The sequence below is a fragment of the Lagopus muta genome, chromosome 34 (assembly GCF_023343835.1).
Source record: "Lagopus muta isolate bLagMut1 chromosome 34, bLagMut1 primary, whole genome shotgun sequence".
NCBI classification, from domain to species: Eukaryota; Metazoa; Chordata; class Aves; order Galliformes; family Phasianidae; genus Lagopus; species Lagopus muta.
Genome location: NC_064466.1, coordinates 196,207 through 217,267, shown reverse-complemented (window position 1 = coordinate 217,267; position 21,061 = coordinate 196,207). Strand labels below are relative to the sequence as shown.

The following is a 21,061-nucleotide window of genomic DNA, read 5'->3' as shown; positions in this document are numbered from 1 at the left end:
CCTGCACTTTGCAGCAGCACCAAACTTTGCTCATCCTTTGCATTCTGCACTTTGCAATGCCACCAAACTTTGCTCACTTCTTGCATTTTGCACCCTGCACTTTGCAGTAGCACCAAACTTTGCTCACTTTTTGCTTCCTGCAATGGCACCAAACTTTGCTCACCCTTTGCTTCCTGCACTTTGCAGTAGCACCAAACTTTGCTCACTTCTTGCATTTTGCACCCTGCATTTTGCAGTAGCAAACTTTGCTCACTTTTTGCTTCCTGCAATGGCACCAAACTTTTCTCACCCTTTGCATTCTGCACTTTGCAATGCCACCAAACTTTGCTCACTTCTTGCATTTTGCACCCTGCACTTTGCAGTAGCGCCAAACTTTTCTCACCCTTTGCATCCTGCACTTTGCAGTAGCAAACTTTGCTCACTTTTTGCTTCCTGCACTTTGCAGCAGCACCAAACTTTGCTCACCCTTTGCTTTCTGCACTTTGCAATGCCACCAAACTTTGCTCACTTGCATTTTGCACCCTGCACTTTGCAGTAGCACCAAACTTTGCTCACTTTTTGCTTCCTGCAATGGCACCAAACTTTGCTCACCCTTTGCATTCTGCACTTTGCAGTGCCACCAAACTTTGCTCACTTCTTGCATTTTGCATTCTGCACTTTGCAATAGCAAACTTTGCTCACTTTTTGCTTCCTGCAGTGGCACCAAACTTTGCTCACTTGCATTTTGCATCCTGCACTTTGCAATGGCACCAAACTTTGCTCACCCTTTGCATTCTGCACTTTGCAAAGCCACCAAACTTTGCTCACTTCTTGCATTTTGCACCCTGCACTTTGCAGTAGCACCAAACTTTTCTCACTCTTTGCATCCTGCACTTTGCAGTAGCAAACTTTGCTCACTTTTTGCTTCCTGCACTTTGCAGCAGCACCAAACTTTGCTCATCCTTTGCTTTCTGCACTTTGCAATGCTGCCAAGCTTTGCTCACTTCTTGCATTTTGCATTCTGCACTTTGCAGTAGCACCAAACTTTGCTCACTTTTTGCTTCCTGCAATGGCACCAAACTTTGCTCACTTCTTGCATTTTGCTTCCTGCACTTTGCAGTAGCACCAAACTTTTCTCACTCTTTGCATCCTGCACTTTGCAGTAGCAAACTTTGCTCACTTTTTGCTTCCTGCACTTTGCAATGCTGCCAAGCTTTGCTCACTTGCATTTTGCACCCTGCGCTTTGCAGCAGCACCAGGCCTTGCTCACCTTTTGCACCTCGCAGCCTCTTTGCCCCCCAGAAACGCAAATAAAGAAACCAAAGGGCCGCTTTGCAGATGCTTTCCCCCATAGGACGGGAAGAGAAAAGCATTTGCAGGAGGGCTGAGATGCAAAGAAAGCAAACTTCCTTCCCCCCCCCCCCCCCCCCCATTCGTTGCATTTCCCTCTTTGCTCATTGCAGCCAGGCAATGAAAGAGGAAAAAAAAAGGGGGGGGGGATTGCAAAAAAGAGATAAAAAATGTTTAAAAAAAGGGGTTTTTTTTTGCTTTTTTTTTGCATTTTTTCTTTTTTTTGGCGGTGTTGTTGTTAGCATTCAGCAGCGCCGTGACAGGCGGCCCCGGGAATGCCGGGAGATTTTAATAAAGAAGACACAGAGCTGGGAAATTTAATAAAGGAGTTCATCAGATTACAGAGCGCGGCGATGGGCGCCGTGCCACCGCCTGGCAGCAATATCCGTGCTGGGGGGGGGGGGGGGGAGATGGGGGGAGATGGGGGGGGGGGGGGTTGTGGGGAGGGGGGCTTTAACCCCTCGGGGGATGGAGCGGCAGCGCCCGTGTTCCGCTTATCGGCTCGGCTGCTGTGAATATGGATGGATCTCTTTGGTTTTGGGGAGTGCTGAGGGGCTGTGGGGTTGGGTTTGGGGATTTTTGGAGGGGGGGGATTGGGGGGGGGTGGTTTTGGGGGTGGTTTTGGGTTTGGTTTGAGGATTCGGAGGTCGTGGTGCTGAGCGCCGGCGTTGGGTTGGGGCCAGTGCTGCATGATGCATCTGTGTGGAGTCGTAGGGTGGTTGGAGGTGGGAATGAAGGCTGAGGTCGTGAGTCCGACCCTCAAATCATCCCCACTACGGAACTGTTGAGGTTGGAAAGACCTCTGTGGTCATCCAGCCCCCAAATCATCCCCACCATAGAGCCACTAAGATGGGAAATGACCACATAGGTCATCCTACACCCATCCCATCCCCATTATGGAGCCATTGAGGCTGGAAGGGACCACTAAGACCATCCAGCCCCCAAATCATCCCCACCATGGAACCATTTTGGTAGGAAATGACCATGGAGGTCATCGCTCCAACCCTCGGCTCTCTTTGGTTTTGGGTTCTGTTCCGGCCTTGTTGGGTTGGGTTTTTGGGAGTGGTTTTGGGTTTGGTTTGAGGATTCGGAGGTCGTGATGCTGAGTGCTGGCGTTGGGTTGGGGCCAGTGCTGCATGATGCCTCTGTGTAGAGTCATAGGGTGGTTGGAGGTGGGGATGACCTCATCCAGCCCCCAAATCATCCCCACCATAGAGCCACTAAGATGGGAGATGAGCACAGAGGTCATCCTACCCCCATCCCATCCCCATTATAGAGCCATTAAGGCTGGAAGGGACCACTAAGACCATCCAGCCCCCAAATCATCCCCACCATAGAACCATTTTGGTAGGAAATGACCATGGAGGTCATCGCTCCAACCCTCGGCTCTCTTTGGTTTTGGGTTCTGTTCCGGCGTTGTTGGGTTGGGTTTTTGGGGGTGGTTTTGGGTTTGGTTTGAAGATTCAGAGCTTGTGATGCTGAGTGCCGGCGTTGGGTTGGGGCCAGTGCTGCATGATGCGTCTGTGTAGAGTCGTAGGGTGGTTGGAGGTGGGAATGAAGGCCGAGGTTGTGAGTCTGACCCCCAGATCATCCCCACCATAGAGCCACTAAGATGGGAAATGAGCACAGAGGTCATCCTACCCCATCCCATCCCCATTACAGAGCCATTAAGGCTGGAAGGGACCACTGTGGTCATCCAATCTCAAGTCATCCCCACTATGGAACCATTTTGGTACAAAATGACCATGGAGGTTGTCGCTCCAACCCTTGACTCTCTTTCCTTTTCGGTTCTGTTCCAGCGTTGTTGGGTTGGGTTTTTGGGGGTGGTTTTGGGTTTGGTTTGAGGATTCGGAGCTCGTGGTGCTGAGTGCCGCCGTTGGGTTGGGGCCAGTGCTGCATGATGCATCTGTGTGGAGTCGTAGGGTGGTTGGAGGTGGGAATGAAGGCTGAGGTTGTGAGTGCGACCCCCAAATCATCCCCACCATAGAGCCACTAAGATGGGAAATGAGCACAGAGGTCATCCTACCCCATCCCATCCCCATTACAGAGCCTTAAGGCTGGAAGGGACCACTTTGGCCATCCAACTTCCATCCCACCCCCACCATAGAGTCACTAAGGTGGGAAATGACCACAGAGGTCATCGCTGCAACCCTTGGCTCTCTTTCCTTTTGGGTTCCGTTCTGGCGTTGTTGGGTTGAGTTTTTGGGGGTGGTTTTGGGTTTGGTTTGAAGATTCAGAGCTCGTGATGCTGAGTGCCGGCGTTGGGTTGGGGCCAGTGCTGCATGATGCGTCTGTGTGGAGTTGTAGGGTGGTTGGAGGTGGGAATAAAGGCTGAGGTCGTGAGTCTGACCCCCAAATCATCCCCACCATAGAGCCACTAAGATGGGAAATGACCACTGTGGTCATCCAACCCCCATCCCATCCCCATTACAGAGCCATTGAGGCTGGAAGGGACCACTGTAGTCATCCAACTTCCATCCCATCCCCACCATAGAGCCACTAAGATGGGAAATGACCACTGTGGTCATCCAACCTCAACTCGTCCCCACCACAGACCCATCAAAACTGGAAAGGCCACTGTAGGGTCACCCCATTGCCCTCAGCCCATCAATTCCACTCCAGGTCCTTCCATAGGGTCGCACCATTGGCCTCAACCCATCCACCCCTGTCCAGATCCCTCTGTAGGGTCTCAACCTATCAATCCCTCTCCAGATCTCTCTGTAGGAGCTCATCAGTTCCTCTCCAGATCCCTCTGTAGGATCTCAGCCCGTTGATCTCTCTCCAGATCCCTCTGTAAGGTCACACCGTTGGCCTCAGCCCACTGATCCCTTCCCAGATCTCTCTATAGGGTCGCACCACTGGTCTCAACCTCTCCAGATCCCTCTATAGGATCTCAGCCCATCGTTCCCACCTCTCCAGATCACCTCTTCTTTTTAATTTACTTTTCCACTCCTCTGCATGCAGCAGTTTTGCTTCTGAGGCGCGTTTGCTTCGTTTCTCCTTCCCTTGGAGGAGGTTGGAGTGCATTCTGCACCAAAAAAAATGCCTTTTTTATTTTTTTTGAGAGGAAATCTGCTCTTTTCAGAGCTTCACAAGGAGCCGAGAGCACAGCTAACACCGTCCCCCAATATTCTCCCATTCCTGACCCCCCAAAAAAGAAGCCAGAAATTCAATGGGAGGAAAATTTCTCACCCTGCGCCGCGCTGTATTAACGAATGGGGAGGGGGGAGGGATGGCTGATGCTGCAGGGAATCAAAGACCACTTTGTGCTGCTTTCCCCTGCCCCGAGCCCCCCACCCTGACGTCTGGACGGGGGGGGGGGGGGGTTTTGCCACCTCCTCTTCAATATTTCACCCAGCCACCTTGGATTCTGCAGCTCAGCCTTAAGCAAACAGCCCTCCCTTAAGCTGGGACCGCTTCATTTTGACTAAACCCTGACCAAATAAGCTGGTTGCACAAAGCAACCCCCCTTTCCTTCACCCCCCTCCTCTCTCCCCCCCTCCCAGCTTATTCCTCGCTTCATTAACACCTTTTAATCCCATCCATGCCATCCAAATTGCCTTTCCCTGGGTCAGGGTCTCCTGCGCTGCAATGGGGACGATCAGCACAGGGTGGGGACGACAAAATCTGCTCCATGCAGCCCAGGAAAGATCTGAAAAGAGGTGAAAAAGACCCCAGAGCCGTTCCCCAAGCGCCCAGCCGTTGGTGTCAGAAAATAGAAAGGGAAAGGTTGGGTTTTTGGGGGATATTTTTTGAGGGGTTTTGCTTCCTTGCTGCTCTTTGCAGTCCCCCCAAATATCCCCATTTTGCACCCATAGGAGTGCTTTCCTTCTGGCACTTCTTTCTCCCATCCAAGAGAGCCTTTCCCAAGCAAGCAAACCCAATTCTGTAACGTGCAGAAAGGGATTCCTTGGGGCTGATGTGTCTGCAGACGGCTGCCGAGCGTCTTCAGAGATAGAAGTCGAGATCTCCCAAAGGGAAACCTGAATAACGAGGAAATAACGCTGGGCAGGGGGTGGGAGTGGGGAGACCCACTCAAAAAAGTGTCATTTTAGGGCTAAGAGAAAGCAAAAATGAAACAAAAAGGAGGTGATTGGATCCCAAAAAGTGATGGGACGCCATCTCCTTTCTGTCAGCGCATCCCAGCTCCTAAATATAGTTGTTTGGGGTTTTTTTGCCCCACATAAAATGGGGATTCTGCCCCATTTTTGGGCCGTCCATCCCTGCTAGCAGCGCTCCCAGCCCGTTCAGAACCCGCTGCCGCCGCCGGAGACGTGTTTTGTTCCTATGGCAACCCAAACAATATTACCTCGACTTAAACGGATTCAGGCAATATTAAAACCGACCTCTTTAGGAATTCCCGGTGTTGGAGGGGGCCGAGAATTTTAATTTCGCGTAATGCGAGCTGACACCGTGTTTATGAGCTGCTTGCTGGGTGTTTTCTTCAATTAGCACAAAGCAGAGAGGATTTGCTTTCGGGGCTTCGCGGGGAGACAGAGAGCCCAACCACCATTGAATTGCACCACAGCAGCGCTTCTCACACCGGATAACGGCAAAAAAACCCAACAAAAACACCAACAAACCACCCAAAACACAAATCCTCTCGGTGGAAATTCGGCCCACGGCCCACCTTCGCATGAGGGTTGATCATAGAATCATGGAACCATAGAATCACCAAGGTTGGAACAGACCTCAAAGCTCCTCCAGTCCAACCGCTCACCTCTTACCAACAGCTGAACCACGTCCCTCAATACAACAACATGGGGACGCCATAGGGACACATGGGGACGCCATAGGGACACATGGGGACTCATAGGGACACATGGGGACGCCATAGGGACACATGGGGATGCCATAGAGACACATGGGGAACCATAGGGACACATAGGACTCCATAGGGACACATGGGGATGCCATAGGAACACATGGGGAACCATAGGGACACATGAGGATGCCATAGGGACACATAGAATCATAGAACCATAGAATCCCCAAGGTTGGATCAGACCTCAAAGCTCCTCCAGTCCAACCGTTCCCCCATTCCCAACAGCTCCCACTGAACCACGTCCCTCAACACAACATCCAGCCTTTCCTTCAACACCCCCAGGCTCGGTGCCTCCCCCACCTCCCTGGGCATCCATTCCAGTGCCTGACCACCCTTTCTGAACAGCAATTCTTCCTCATGTCCAGCCTGAATCTCCCCTGCCGTAGCTTGAAGCCGTTCCCTCTGCTCCTATCCCTGATGACACGAGAGCAGAGGCCGACCCCCAGCTCCCTGCAGCCTCCCTTCAGGCAGCCATAGGGAGCAGTGAGCTCTGCCCTGAGCTCCTCTTCTCCAGGCTGAACATTCCCAGCTCCTTCAGCCTCTCCTCCTCAGCCCTGTGCTCCAGACCCCTCACCATTTCATTGCCCTCCTTTGAACACGTTCCAGGGCCTCAATATCTTTCTTGCAGTGAGGGGCCCAAAACTGGACACAGTAAGTGCTAAGTGATGCTAAGTGGTCTCCCAAGAGCAGAGGGAGGAAGGGGGCCGTTGCTTTGGAGGTAACGCGTCTCCGGATCTCTGCTCCGGAACCTCGTCCCCATGGCCGTGTTTTCCTCTCTCAAAGAATCACAGAATCACCCGGGTTGGAAGGGACCCCAAGGATCATGCAGTTCCAACCCCCCTGCCTGGCAGGGCCACCAAACATCCACATTCAGATCAGGTTGCCCAGGACCCCGTCCAACCTGGCCTTGAACACGTCCAAGGACGGGGCATCCACAACCTCCCTGGGCAGCCCGTTCCAGGGCCCAACCACTCTCCTAGTAAAGAACTTCCCCCTAACATCCAACCTCAATCTTCCCTCCTTCAACTTGGATCCATTTCCCCTCGTCCTGCTGTTGTCAGCCCTTATGAAGAGTTTACTCCCCTCCTGGCTGTAGGTTCCCTTCAGGTATCCATAGGCTGCCATGAGGTCACCCCGCAGCCTTCTCTTCTCCAGGCTGAACAAAGCCCAACTCCTTCAGCCTGTCCTCATAGGGGAGCTGCTCCAGCCCCCTCATCATCTTAGTCGCCCTCCTCTGGACCCTTTCCAAATCCCCCCATCCCCCATACCGACCCCATTCCGCCCTCACCGCCCCCTATAACCACCCTAATGCCCCCCAGCCCCCTCATTGCCCCCTATAACGACCCCAGTGCCCCCCATCCCCCCTTATTGCCCCCTATACAGCCCCCTCATCATCTTAGTCGCCCTCCTCTGGACCCTCTCCAAAATCTCAATGTCTTTCTTGTACTGAGGGCTCCACACCTGGACACAGGACTCCAGATGGGGCCTCACAAGAGCCGAGTAGAGAGGGACGATCACCTCCCTGTCCCTACTGACCACCCCTCTCCTGATGGAGCCCAGGATCCCATTTGCCTTTCGAGCTGCCAGTGCTCACTGCTGGCTCATGTTCAGTCTCTCGTCCATATCTCTCTGTCATTTCTTGGTGTTTTTGGCCGAGGTTGGAAAATGTTTTCGTGCCAATCGTGGAGCTCTCTGTCACCGCCTTGCCCAGCTCTCCTTGCTTGGAGGTTGGTCGATGCGTTTGAAGGTAACGCTCATCCTTCTGTTCGCCATCCAAACTCCCCTCTCTCTGGATTTGAGCTTCTGGGGCTGAATCTGGGCAAATTCCAGTGGAAAAGCTCTAAAAACACAGTTTGACCAGCATGGGGTCAAAGTCAGACTGCATCTGTTGACAGATTCAGCCGCATGTGGACAGGCAAGGCTGTGGGGACAGCAATGCTCCCACATGAGATGGGTCCTTAAGGGCCACAGAACCACGGAAGGGGTTGGGTTGGATCATTGATCCAGCTGATCACTGAAGCACAGAATAGCTTGGAAGGGTCCTTAAAGATCACAGAACTCCATAAGGGCTTCGGTTGTAAGAGTCCTCAGAGATCATAGAAGCACCAAGTGGGTTGGAAAGGTCCTTAAAGATGATCGAACCAAGTAATGGGTCGGGTTGGGAGGGTCCTCAAGGTCATAGAAGCATAGAATGGTTTGGAAAGGTCCTTAAAGATGATCGAAACAAGTAATGGGTCGGGATGGGAGGGTCCTCAAGGTCATAGAAGCATAGAATGGTTTGGAAAGGTCCTTAAAGATGATCGAACCAAGTAATGGGTCGGGATGGGAGGGTCCTCAAGGTCGTAGAAGCATAGAATGGTTTGGAAAGGTCCTTAAAGATGATCGAACCATGTAAAGGGTCAGGTTGGGAGGGTCCTCAAGGTCATAGAAGCATAGAATGGTTTGGAAAGGTCCTTAAAGATGATAGAGCCATCGAAGGAGGACACGATGGCTTGATGGTGATAAGGGGAAAGCGGCTCTGGTGCTGCACTTGAGGAGAATGGGGCAGCTCAAAGGGAGTCCTGGGGTGCACCAGGACCAAATGCTCAAAACCGGCACCCAAAAGGGATTGGAATCACAGAATCGAACACAGAATCACAGAATGGGGTTGGAAGGGACCAGGGAGATCGTGGAATTATAGAGCTATGGGGTTGGGTTGGAACAGACCTTCAGGATCATAGAACTGTGGGGTGGGTTGGGCTGGAAGGGCCCTCAAAGATCATAGAATCACAGAGTGATTGGGGTTGGAAAGGTCCTCAAAGATCATAGAAGCACAGAGTGATTGGGATTGGAAAGGTCCTCAAAGATCATAGAAGCACAGATTAGGGTTGAAAAGGTCCTCAAAGGTCATAGAAGCACAGAGTGGGGTTGGAAAGGTCCTCAAAGGTCATAGAAGCACAGAGTGATTGGGGTTGGAAAGGTCCTCAAAGATCATAGAAGCACAGAGTGATTGGGGTTGGAAAGGTCCTCAAAGATCATAGAAGCACAGAGTGGGGTTGGAAGGATCCTCAAAGATCATAGAAGCACAGATTAGGGTTGAAAAGGTCCTCAAAGGTCATAGAAGCACAGAGTGGGGTTGGAAAGGTCCTCAAAGGTCATAGAAGCACAGAGTGATTGGGGTTGGAAAGGTCCTCAAAGATCATAGAAGCACAGAGTGGGGTTGGAAAGGTCCTCAAAGGTCATAGAAGCACAGAGTGATTGGGGTTGGAAAGGTCCTCAAAGATCATAGAAGCACAGAGTGGGGTTGGAAGGATCCTCAAAGGTCATAGAAGCACAGAGTGGGGTTGGAAAGGTCCTCAAAGGTCATAGAAGCACAGAGTGATTGGGGTTGGAAGGGTCCTCAAAGGTCATAGAAGCACAGAGTGATTGGGGTTGGAAGGGTCCTCAAAGATCATAGAAGCACAGATTGGGGTTGGAAAGGTCCTCAAAGGTCATAGAAGCACAGAGTGATTGGGGTTGGAAAGGTCCTCAAAGGTCATAGAAGCACAGAGTGGGGTTGGAAAGGTCCTCAAAGATCATAGAAGCACAGAGTGGGGTTGGAAAGGTCCTCAAAGATCATAGAAGCACAGATTGGGGTTGGAAAGGTCCTCAATGATCATAGAAGCACAGATTGGGGTTGGAAAGGTCCTCAATGATCATAGAAGCACAGAGTGATTGGGGTTGGAAAGGTCCTCAAAGGTCATAGAAGCACAGAGTGGGGTTGGAAAGATCCTCAAAGATCATAGGAGCACAGAGTGGGGTTGGAAAGGTCCTCAAAGATCATAGAAGCACAGATTGGGGTTGGAAAGGTCCTCAAAGATCATAGAAGCACAGAGTGGGGTTGGAAGGATCCTCAAAGATCATAGAAGCACAGATTAGGGTTGAAAAGGTCCTCAAAGGTCATAGAAGCACAGAGTGATTGGGGTTGGAAAGGTCCTCAAAGGTCATAGAAGCACAGAGTGATTGGGGTTGGAAAGGTCCTCAAAGATCATAGAAGCACAGAGTGGGGTTGGAAAGGTCCTCAAAGATCATAGAAGCACAGAGTGGGGTTGGAAAGGTCCTTCAAGACCGCAGAACTGTGGGATGGTTGGGTTGGCAGGGATCACAGATCACCCATCCAAACCCCAGGCTGAGCAGCACCGCGCTCACACCCCACACCTGAGGTCGTTCCGCTCCAGCTGGCCTTGAATTCGAGCAGCATTCACGACCCAACGCTTGGTAGCATTTCATACCTGTCAAAAAATTCCACGCGAACGCGTCGGCCCTCTTTTATTGTTGGGCCGTGGTTGTGGGGAGCTTTTTGTTGTTGTTGTTGTTATTTTTACTATTTCACTGAAGCAGCAGGATGTTGGATATTGGGAAGGGGGACGGATTTGGCCTCAGCTCAGGTTTTGTGCCTGCAGCACCCTCCCATATCGCCCTTCTTCCACCAGCAGAAGCCTACAGCTAAAGGGCTGCTCACCGCTCCCGGCTTCTCCATCATTATTTTTTATTTTTCAAGTGTGAATTACAGGCAAAAGACAAAGAGAAAAAGGGAGAGACGCTGGCAAAGGCACACAAAAGGAGGGGGAGAAATCCCACCCCGTTCTGCTCGTCCCACAAACCGCAGCCGAAAGCCACCGCGCAGCACAAATCCACGGTGGTATTTGGAAGGGATGAGCCCACCCCTGTAAGCCCCTTCATCCCGCTCCGCTGAGTTTGCCAGGAGGATTAACCCAGTCTTGTTCTCAATCCCAGTTTATGAGTTCCCTGCTGGTGGGGAAGATCCTGTGTGTTTAAACAACAGCCTAATTAATCCCTATTTTATTACTTTCCCTTGTGAAGTGGCTAAATGGGAGCTGTCAGCCGGCAGCCACCGCCGCTCGCATTTGTTTAGATCCCAAATTACTTCATCAGAACCATCTGCTCCGCACGCAGGGCACTTGGTGGTTGTTTGTTTCTCTCTCTGGACACAGTGAGGGGCACAAACAGCGTCTGGGAGAGGGGGGACGGTCCTGGAGGGGTCCGCAGAGGAAATCCTGAGCGTGGAAAATCCAGGCACTGAGCAATGGAAAGGAAAAGAGGACCCCAAAATCACTTTTATTGCTGGGGATGCGTGGGTGCAGCTCCATGCGTCCCCCTCCTTCCTCCCTTGGTTTCCTGAGCCCCTTAAATTGGGTGTTTTCCCTCTGAAAAAGAGAGGGGGGGGGACTCACTGCAGCGTCCCAGCACTGAAAGGTGTTTACAAAGCAGACAGAGGCTCGAGGAGATGTGGGGCAGAGGCTACGAGCTGCTCATTCCATGCTTATAACATTAACCCCATGGTTCTGTGATCTGTAAGGACCCATCCAACCCAACCCCACCCCATGGTTCTGTGATCTGTAAGGACCCATCCAACCCAACCCCACCCCATGGTTCTGTGATCTGTAAGGACCCACTCAACCCAATCCCACCCCACAGTTCTATAACCTTTAAGGACCTTTCCAACCCAACCCCATCCCATGGTTCTGTGATCTGTAAGGACCCATCCAACCCAACCCCATCCCATGGTTCTGTGATCTGTAAGGACCCATCCAACCCAATTCCATCCCATGGTTCTGTGATCTGTAAGGACCCACTCAACCCAATCCCACCCCACAGTTCTATAACCTTTATGGACCTTTCCAACCCAACCCCATCCCATGGTTCTGTGATCTGTAAGGACCTTTCCAACCCAACCCCATCCTCCACCGCCGATTTTCTGCCCATCTGCCTGTCGCAGTAACGCTCCTTACTGCACTATGGGAAAGAAAACATGAAATTTGATGCTGTTTCCCTGGCAAATCCTATTGGTGGGGGGGAAAATCCCGATTTGAAAGGGCCGGATGGGGGAATCCATTGAGCTATCGGTGCGGCACGCGTTAATTACTGATGGTGCTTTTTTGAAAGAAGTCTGCCTTGGTGTGACAGCTCCAACCCAATCTGTTCCCCAATTCTCCCCTTCCCCGAGCTCCTGACCCCGGGTTTTGCTTTGCAGGCTCTTCCAGACCAAGTGCAGCAGCTGCCTGAAGGCCATCGCTCCCTCCGAGCTCATCATGCGGGTGCTGGAGAACGTCTACCACGTCCACTGCTTCTATTGCTGCGAGTGTGAGCGGCGTCTGCAGCGGGGAGACGAGTTTGTGCTCAAGGAAGGGCAGCTGCTGTGCCGCAGCGACTACGAGAAGGAGAAGGAGATGCTGAGTGCCATCAGCCCCACGCCAACCGAGTCCGGTGAGGAGCTGGAGAGGCGGAGAATGAGGCCGGTGGGGTGGGATTAATGGTTGTGGCGGGATTCGGACAGCCTGCCCACAGCAGGGGGGGTTGGGGGGGCTTTTGGGTCCCTTCTAACCCAACCACGCTGTGGTTCCATGATGTGTAAGGTTCCATTCAAACACAACCCGTTCCATGGTTCAATTATCTTTAAGGACCTTCCCAAGCCAACATGTTTTATGATTCTATGGTCTTTGAGGACCCTTCCAACCCAACCCAACCCAACCCAACCCAACCCAACCCAACCATCATTCCATGATCTTTGAAGTCCCATCCAAACCAACCTATTCCATAGCTCAATTACTTTTAAGGACCCTTCCAACCCAACCCAACCATTCCGTCATTCCATGATCTTTGAGGTCCCATCCAAACCAACCGATTCCATGGTTCAATTACTTTTAAGGATCCTTCCAACCCAACCCAACCATTCCATGATCTTTGAGGTCCCATCCAATCACTTTTAAGGACCTTTCCAACCCTAACCATTCTATGACTCTGTGGTCTTTGAGAACCCTTCCAACCCAACCCAATCATTCCGCCATTCTCTGATCTTCAAGGTCTCTTTAAATCCAACCATTCCATGGTTCCACAACCTCTGAGGTCCCATCCATTCCATGGTTCCATGACCTTTCAGGTCCCATCAACCCAAACATTCCATGGTTCCATGCCCTTTGAGATCCCATCCATTCCATGGTTCCATGACCTTTCAGGTCCCATCAACCCAAACATTCCATGGTTCCACGACCTTTGAAGTCCCATCCAACCCAACCATTCCATGGTTCCATGATCTTTGAGGTTCCATCCAACCCAACCATTCCATGGTTCCACGACCTTTGAGGTCCCATCCATTCCATGGTTCCATGACCTTTGAAGTCCCATCAACCCAACCATTCCATGGTTCCACGACCTTTGAGGTCCCAACCATTCCATGGTTCCATGACCTTTCAGGTCCCATCAACCCAAACATTCCATGGTTCCATGACCTTTGAAGTCCCATCCAACCCAACCATTCCATGGTTCCATGACCTTTGAAGTCCCATCCAACCCAACCATTCCATGGTTCCATGACCTTTGAGGTCCCAAACATTCCATGGTTCCACGACCTTTGAGGTCCCATCCATTCCATGGTTCTATGACCCTTAAGGACCCTTCCATCCCACCCATCCAACCACTCCATGGCTCTGTGACCGTCCCACTTTGGCCACAGCTCAGCCCATGAGCTCCGCTGCCTTCATTCCGTTCTTCTGGCCAAAACTGCACACCGAGAGGAGCAAAACTCAGCATTCCTTTGCGCTTTCACCCCGAAATTCACCTCTCCCCATCTTCCCCTGCAGTGAAAAGCGAGGATGAGGACGGCAGCCACTCGCACGGCAAAGGCAGCGAGGACAGCAAAGACCACAAACGCTCCAAGCGCCCGCGCACCATCCTCACCACGCAGCAGAGGAGGGCGTTCAAGGCTTCCTTTGAGGTCTCCTCCAAACCCTGCAGGAAGGTACAGCGGGGCAGCTCAGTGGGCACGGAGCCCATTGGGGCCTCGTTCATTTCTGAACTCAGCTCTCCTCTTCGTTTATGCTTGATAGGTGAGGGAGACCCTGGCGGCGGAGACGGGGCTGACGGTGCGGGTGGTGCAGGTGTGGTTCCAGAACCAAAGAGCAAAGGTGGGTGAGGGGAAAGTCCCACATTCGTTCCGCTGCAAGAAAACAAGAGAGAAAAACAAAAAAGAAAAGAAAAAGCAAAAAACCTGTTCTGTGGGATCAAACCACACGTGGTGGGGTAGCGTTGGATGTGCTGGGAGCAAAAGCTTGGAGAGGAACACAGGAAACGCAGAGGTGTTTGCAGAGCTGAAATGTTTTCCTTTTTGTTGCCTTTTTTTAATGGCTCTTTTTGCGTGATGAGGAAGAGGAGGAGGATTCCCCCACCTTTTTTTTTTTTCCCCACGAGGGAGAACCCTTCCATGTCGCAGAATGCAAAGGGTGAGGGCAGAAACGAAGCCCTCAAACGCCTCAGATGGCATTTCCTATCAGAAATGTGCTGCCCTTTCCTGGCGGCCCCATTGCTCACACCTTGCTCCCCCTGTGAGAGGGGATGCATGATGGCAATCCTCGCTGCCTATGAAAAGTGGGAGGCACCTGCATCCCCTCCTGCCTCAGAACCTCAGGTTTGGGGTCTCCTTCTTCCTGCAGATGAAGAAGATTGCACGCAGGCAGCAGCAGCAGCAGCAGCAGCAGGAGCAGGAGCAGATGGGCAATCCTCGCCTGGGGTCCGGGAGGGGGACCGGGCGCAGCAGCAGGCAGAGCAACGACGACAGCGAAGGTGAGGAGCACTGAGCACCGATGTGGGGGGGGGGGGGGGGTTTGCATAGGGGCTATCGAGGCCAAAAGCCTCAAAATCAGCCAAAATCTGATTCCGGGATTCCACCATATTCTGTGGTTCCGGGGATTCAAGGGTTCCGTGATTCTATGGCATTTTAGGGTTTTGTTATTCTAGGATTCTGGAGTTCCAGGATTCTCGGATACGATGGTACCCAATGATTCCAGGATTCATCAGATCCAGGATTCTGCCATTCTGTGATGTCCAGATTCTATGATATTCTATGACTCCAGGGTTCTGTGATTCCAGGATTCTGGGATTCGATGACACTAAGATTCCAGCATTCCACAATCCTATGATTCCATGATTCCATGATTCCATGATTCCATGATTCTATGATTCCATGATTCCATGATTCTACGACTGTAGGATTCCATGATTCTATAATTTTCTGATATCCCATGACTCCAGAATTGTGTGATTTTAAGATTCTGTGGTGATTCCAGGATTCTATGATGCTCTACGACTCCACGACAATCTGCGACATGTAGGGTTCTGTGATTCTTGGATGTCGCGATCCTGGGGTCGTATAATTAAGTGATATTCGATGACTCCAAAATTCTGTGATTTTAGGAGTCAGGAATTACATGATAGGATTCTAACGCCTTCGCCCCACTGCTCTGCGCCCCTTCTCCCCCTCCGTCCCACGCTTCTGTCTTTAGATGGTGCAAGCGTTCACGGCCTGGATGGGCTGATGGTCCCATACCCCCGGCTCCCCCAGCAGCAGCTGCTGGCCCTGGACCAGAATGGCTACAGCACGGACCTCTACAGGCAGGGCCTCACCCCACCACAGCTGCCCGGAGACCACCTGCACCCCTACGGTAGGAGAGCAACTCCCAACCCACCAAGGCCATCCAACCCACCAAAGCCATCCAACCCACCAAGGCCATCCAACCCACCAAGGCCATCCAACCCACCAAGGCCATCCCACCCACCAAAGCCATCCAACCCACCAAGGCCATCCCACCCACCAAAGCCATCCAACCCACCAAGGCCATCCAACCCACCAAGGCCATCCAACCCACCAAGGCCATCCAACCCACCAACGCCATCCAACCCACCAAGGCCATCCAACCCACCAAGGCCATCCAACCCACCAAAGCCATCCAACCCACCAACGCCATCCCACCCACCAAAGCCATCCAACCCACCAAGGCCATCCAACCCACCAAGGCCATCCAACCCACCAAGGCCATCCCACCCAACAAAGCCATCCCACCCACCAAAGCCATCCAACCCACCAAGGCCATCCAACCCACCAAAGCCATCGTTGGGTTCCATCCAAACAGACAGTAGGGGTTGGGTTTGGGTCCCAGGGGATGGACACAGCCTCCAGGCTGAGCCCTGCTAAAGGCTGGGGTCCCGTGAAAGGTGAGTTGGGGTGAGGCTTGTGAAATCCATCCTTGGGTTCCACCCAAACGGCCAACAGGAGTTGGGTTGGGGGCTCCTGCTCCTGTTGGGTGGCTCCGACTCATGGTAGGCGACTCCAGGCCCCGCTGCAGTGACACAGCAGCTCGCCGTGCTCGTACCGCATGGATGCCCATTCTTCTTTCTTTCCTCTTCCAGATTCAGAAGGAGTTTTCCATGACATGGACAGCGAGAGCATCAGCCACCTGGGGGACTGCCTGCTGTCGACGGCCGAAGCCAACCTCCTGCAAGCCCGCGTGGGCAACCCCATCGACCGACTGTACTCCATGCAGAGCTCCTACTTCACCTCCTGACCTTCAAACTGCTCTCCACCAGGACCCAGTATCCAGTATCTCGGATGGGTGCTGCTCTGGGTTCGGACACGAGACATTCCTTGAGTGCTGCACAACGGAGGAGGCGGCGGATCCGGCCCGAGCAGAAGGCGCTATTCTGCAACCCGAAGGACTCGGGGTTGCCTCTCTCCTTACTTTCTAGCCTCAGTGGACGGTATGATGTTGTTTAGCTGTTCCTTTAGCAGTTTGTCCCGTGTTTGAGCATGACGTCCTTCCGACACAGACTGGCCAAGCCGAGCGGAGCGGCCCCAAGCAGCAGCGCAGGCTTCTTCCTCTTGTTTATTCAATCCCTGCTGCGCTGGTTTGCCTCGTTCCTCAGCCCAGACGCTTCGTGGGGCAAGGTTAATTTTCAACAAGGTCCTGAGGCCTCTCCAAGGGACGCCTCTCTCTGCTCCATGCCCCTCTTCATGGCCACCGCAGGGCAGCTTTCATCTGACATTTCACAAAGGCGCCGTCGCCTGGCTTTGGAATGAAACAGCTGGGATCGGTGTCTGCCTCCAGAAATGGGAGCATTTCTGCTCCGTTAAGGATGCCAAGAGGAAACGTGGCAAAGCCGCAGCGAGTTCCCCGTTGCTGTCACACCTTTCGTCCTCCAAAGGGGCGCTTTCACTCCGTTTGTGGACAGAGCACAAAATCACAGCTGCCAGCCGTGCTCCTTTCTGCTTTTTTTTCTTTTCTTTTCTTTTTTTTCCATTTTGAAACAGCAAAGTGAAGAGGATTTGCCCCAAAAATATTCCTGCTGGAAAGCCTTTATAGCTTTGTCCACAGCAGGTTTTATTGGCAACCCTGCTCACGGCTGGTGGGTTGGAACCAGATGACTTTTGAGGTTCTGTCCAACCCAACCATCCCATGGTTCTCTGATCTTTAAGGACCTTTCCAACCCATTCCATGATTCTGTGACCTTTAAGGACCCTTCCGACCCAACCATCCCATGATTCTGTGATCTTTAAGGACCTTTCCAACCCATTCCATGGTTCTGTGATCTTTAAGGACCCTTCCAACCCAACCATCCCATGGTTCTGTGATCTTTAAGGTCCTTTCCAACCCAACCATCCCATGGTTCTGTGATCTTTAAGGTCCTTTCCAACCCAAATCATCCCATCGTTCTGTGATCTTTAAGGTCTCCTCCAACCCAAACCATCCCATGGTTCCATGATCTTTAAGGACCCTTCCAACCCATTCCATGATTCTGTGACCTTTAAGGTCCTTTCCAACCCAACCATCCCATGGTTCTGTGATCTTTAAGGTCCTTTCCAACCCAACCATCCCATGGTTCTGTGATCTTTAAGGTCCTTTCCAACTCAACCATCCCATGATTCTGTGACCTTTAAGGACCCTTCCAACCCAACCATCCCATGGTTCTGTGATCTTTAAGGTCCTTTCCAACCCAACCATCCCATCGTTCTGTGATCTTTAAGGTCCTTTCCATCCCAACCATTCCATGGCTCTGTGATCTTTAAGGACCCTTCCAACCCAACCATCCCATGGTTCCAGGACCTTTAAGGTCCCTTCTCGCCCAACCATCCCATGGTACTGTGATCTTTCAGGACCTTTCCAACCCAACCATCCCATGGTTCTGTAATCTTTAAGGTCCTTTCCAACCCAACCATCCCATGATTCCGTGATCTTTAAGATCCTTTCCAACCCAACCATCCCATGGTTCTGTGATCTTTAAGGTCTTTTCCAACCCAACCATCCCATGGTTCCATGACCTTTAAGGTCCCTTCTCGCCCAACCACCCCATAGTTCCACGATCTGATCATTTCCCACCCTGACTCCTCTTCCAGGCATCCCAGCACCTCGCTGCCCTCCAATACGTGATGGCAGAAATAAACTGGATGCCTTTACCCCCCGAAATCTCATTTGGGCTTTGAAGGGAACCCAGCAGCGATGCCAGGGCTCAGCCAAGAGCAAAGCGCGTCTCTGCTGCGGGTTGGGAGCAGGGATCCATTTTCTCCCCCCCGTCACAACGCCCTTCTCAGCGAGGCAGAGAGAAGCCAACGGGCACCGATGCGAATCACCGCCCCCCTCCCAGAAAAAAAACAAACCATAAAACAAGCAAGAAAAAACAGAACAGAGATTGGAAGTTTGAATTATTACCAAACAGGAATCCTTTATTCTCCCAGCCAGGACCCAAATGTGGGATTCGGTTCTTTACAGCTGTGAAGGACACGGAGCCAATATTGCTGGAAAGGTCAGGTTTTCCCAGAATCGTGCCAGACGAAGGAAGGAGCTCCTCCAGAACTGATTTCCCCACATCTGTTTGGACAGAGGGACTGATGAGCAGATGACTCCCAACAGGAAACCGTGACTTATTGTCTAAATCCTGACCTCCAGAGCTGTGAGCGCAGCTGAGAACCTGGCCGATGTTTCTGTACGTGGTGTTTTACTCCTGAGCCTCCCCCGGGGGCTGTTGTCAGTCTGATTGTACAAGTGTGTATTCCCTCAAACGATTAAAAATAAAAATAAAAATAAAAATAAAAATGGCTCACGGTCGTCGTCTGTGGTCACAGAGGAGCTCCGTAAGCCCCCAGTGCTGGGGATGAAAGGAGACGAAATCCCACTGCGTTTTGCTTCTTCTTTCTTTCTTTTTGGCCTTCCCAAGGCTGTTGTGGAGGGAAGGGGCAGAAGGAAATCTGTGTGACACCACTGCAGCCCTTGCAGAGCTCACCCCCCTCCATAAAGACGAGTGAACGCGACAGCCACTGATGGGCGCTCGCTTCCCTTCGCGTTCGCTCCGTGGCTGGAGACCCTTCACCATCACTCTGATCACAGAATCACAGAATCACAGAATCACCCAGGTTGGAAGGGACCCCAAGGATCATGTAGTTCCAACCCCCCTGCCTGGCAGGGCCACCAAACATCCACATTCAGATCAGGTTGCCCAGGACCCCGTCCAACCTGGCCTTGAACACGTCCAAGGACGGGGCATCCACAACCTCCCTGGGCAGCCCGTTCCAGGGCCCAACCACTCTCCTAGTAAAGAACTTCCCCCTAACATCCAACCTCAATCTTCCCTCCTTCAACTTGAATCCATTTCCCCTCGTCCTGCTGTTGTCAGCCCTTTAGAAGAGTTTACTCCCCTCCTGGGTGTAGGTTCCCTTCAGGTATTGATAGGCTGCAATGAGGATGTCTCTTTTTAAGAGGGAACGGGGAAACTTTCAGCAGAAGCAGCAGATTTGGGTGTAATTTTGCCCACGTGGCCACTGGGCGCTTTGCTACAGGTGATTCACTTCCACCTTTGTCACACAGTGGGTTGCAAGGGGGTCCTGCTGGGGTTTCCTCTACTCAGCACTGGTGAGGCCGCACCTCGAGTGCTGGGTTCAGTTTTGGGCCCCTCACTGCAAGAAAGACATGGAGGCCCTGGGATGTGTTCAAAGGAGGGCAATGAAATGGTGTGGGGTCTGGAACACAGGGCTGATGAGGAGCAGCTGAGGGAGCTGGGAATGTTCAGCCTGGAGAAGAGGAGCTCAGGGGAGGCTGCATTGCACTGTGCAACTGCATGAAGGGAGGCTGTGGTGCAAAAGGCTCTGGCCTCTTCTCCCAGGCAAACAGTAGGAGCCGAGGAAACGGCCAGAAGTTGTACCAGAGGAGGTTTAGGTTGGATATGAGGAGAAACTTCTTCTCTCAAAGGGTGGTCAGGCGCTGCAATGGCTGCACAGGGAGGTGGTGGAGTCGCCGTCCCTGGCGGCGTTCAAGAGGCGCCTGGATGAGGAGCTACGAGATGTGGTTTAGTGCTTGTGGCACTGATAGCAATGGGAGGGGGGTTGGACTGGATGATCTTGCAGCTCGTTTCCAACCTTGTGATTCTGTGATTCTGTGTCAGGGGGTCCCACTGCACCAGCAGCACAGCCAGGTATCGGGGCTCGGCGATTGCTCCCAGCTGTGTTTTGCAGCTGGAAACGCGTTCTTGCAGCAATAAAAGACAGCAAGCACTGCTTCTGAGGCAGGAGAAGCTTTGCGATTGGGATCTGGTTCTTTTGCAAAGCCCCGATGGGCGGCGGGGAGGAATGCAGGCTCAGGGGGAGGAAATCACTCCAGGGAAAGGCTGAGCTCACCCTGCAGCAGAGCACAGAGCAGGAGGGCAGCAGGCTGGACGACACCCACGCTTTCTGGCTTTGCCTCAGTGCTTTTGAGAGGAGCAAACCTCGCTGTCAGCACACAGGGCTCACAACAGCAAGCTGGAAATTCCCCCTGCCCAGAGAGGAGGAGAAAGGGCGAAGGAAAGCAAAACAGAGAGGCCAGAGTGGAAAACCCTTCATCTGCCCAGCAGCAGCTCGAAGCCCAGCGGGCCAGCAGCCAAGGAAAGCAAACGGTGTGTGCGAATGGAATGCGGCTCCGCACGGCTCTCTGCCCTCTGCCGCTGCCCACCAAAGACCCGGGGCTGCTGGCAGCACTAAATCTCCCCCGTCGACGGCCAACACCAAAGGGACGGTGCTGATTTATGGCTCCTTTCAGTAAGAGAAGCAGAGTGTAAAACGAGAATATTTTC

At 52.4% G+C, this 21,061-nt stretch overlaps 1 protein-coding gene across 50 annotated transcripts; it reads left to right on the top strand.

Annotated features, from left to right (window-relative positions):
• Nucleotides 1–7,530: 7,530 nt before the first annotated feature.
• Nucleotides 7,531–18,599, top strand: LOC125686334 (LIM homeobox transcription factor 1-alpha-like). Of its 50 annotated transcripts, none has more exons than XM_048930228.1 (8): nucleotides 7,531–9,079; nucleotides 9,668–9,697; nucleotides 10,106–12,400; nucleotides 13,774–13,931; nucleotides 14,020–14,097; nucleotides 14,623–14,752; nucleotides 15,472–15,630; nucleotides 16,376–18,599. In XM_048930228.1, the coding sequence occupies exons 3-8, from the start codon at nucleotides 12,226–12,228 to the stop codon at nucleotides 16,528–16,530; spliced, it is 855 nt and encodes a 284-aa protein (XP_048786185.1). In that variant the 5' UTR covers nucleotides 7,531–9,079; nucleotides 9,668–9,697; nucleotides 10,106–12,225; the 3' UTR covers nucleotides 16,531–18,599. The 50 variants fall into 50 exon arrangements, 49 of the variants coding, with proteins under 49 accessions (XP_048786185.1, XP_048786184.1, XP_048786176.1 ...); XM_048930227.1 differs by having other exon boundaries at nucleotides 10,062–12,400; XM_048930219.1 differs by having other exon boundaries at nucleotides 9,668–9,737; nucleotides 9,818–12,400.
• Nucleotides 18,600–21,061: the final 2,462 nt, after the last annotated feature.

Coding starts and splice junctions, on each gene's coding strand:
- LOC125686334 (XM_048930228.1), top strand. CDS start 12,226: ATGCGGGTGCTGGAGAACGTCTACCACGTCCACTGCTTCTATTGCTGC. Junction 14,098..14,622: donor TCCAGAACCAAAGAGCAAAG/GTGGGTGAGGGG, acceptor TTCTTCCTGCAG/ATGAAGAAGATTGCACGCAG. Junction 15,631..16,375: donor AGACCACCTGCACCCCTACG/GTAGGAGAGCAA, acceptor TTCCTCTTCCAG/ATTCAGAAGGAGTTTTCCAT.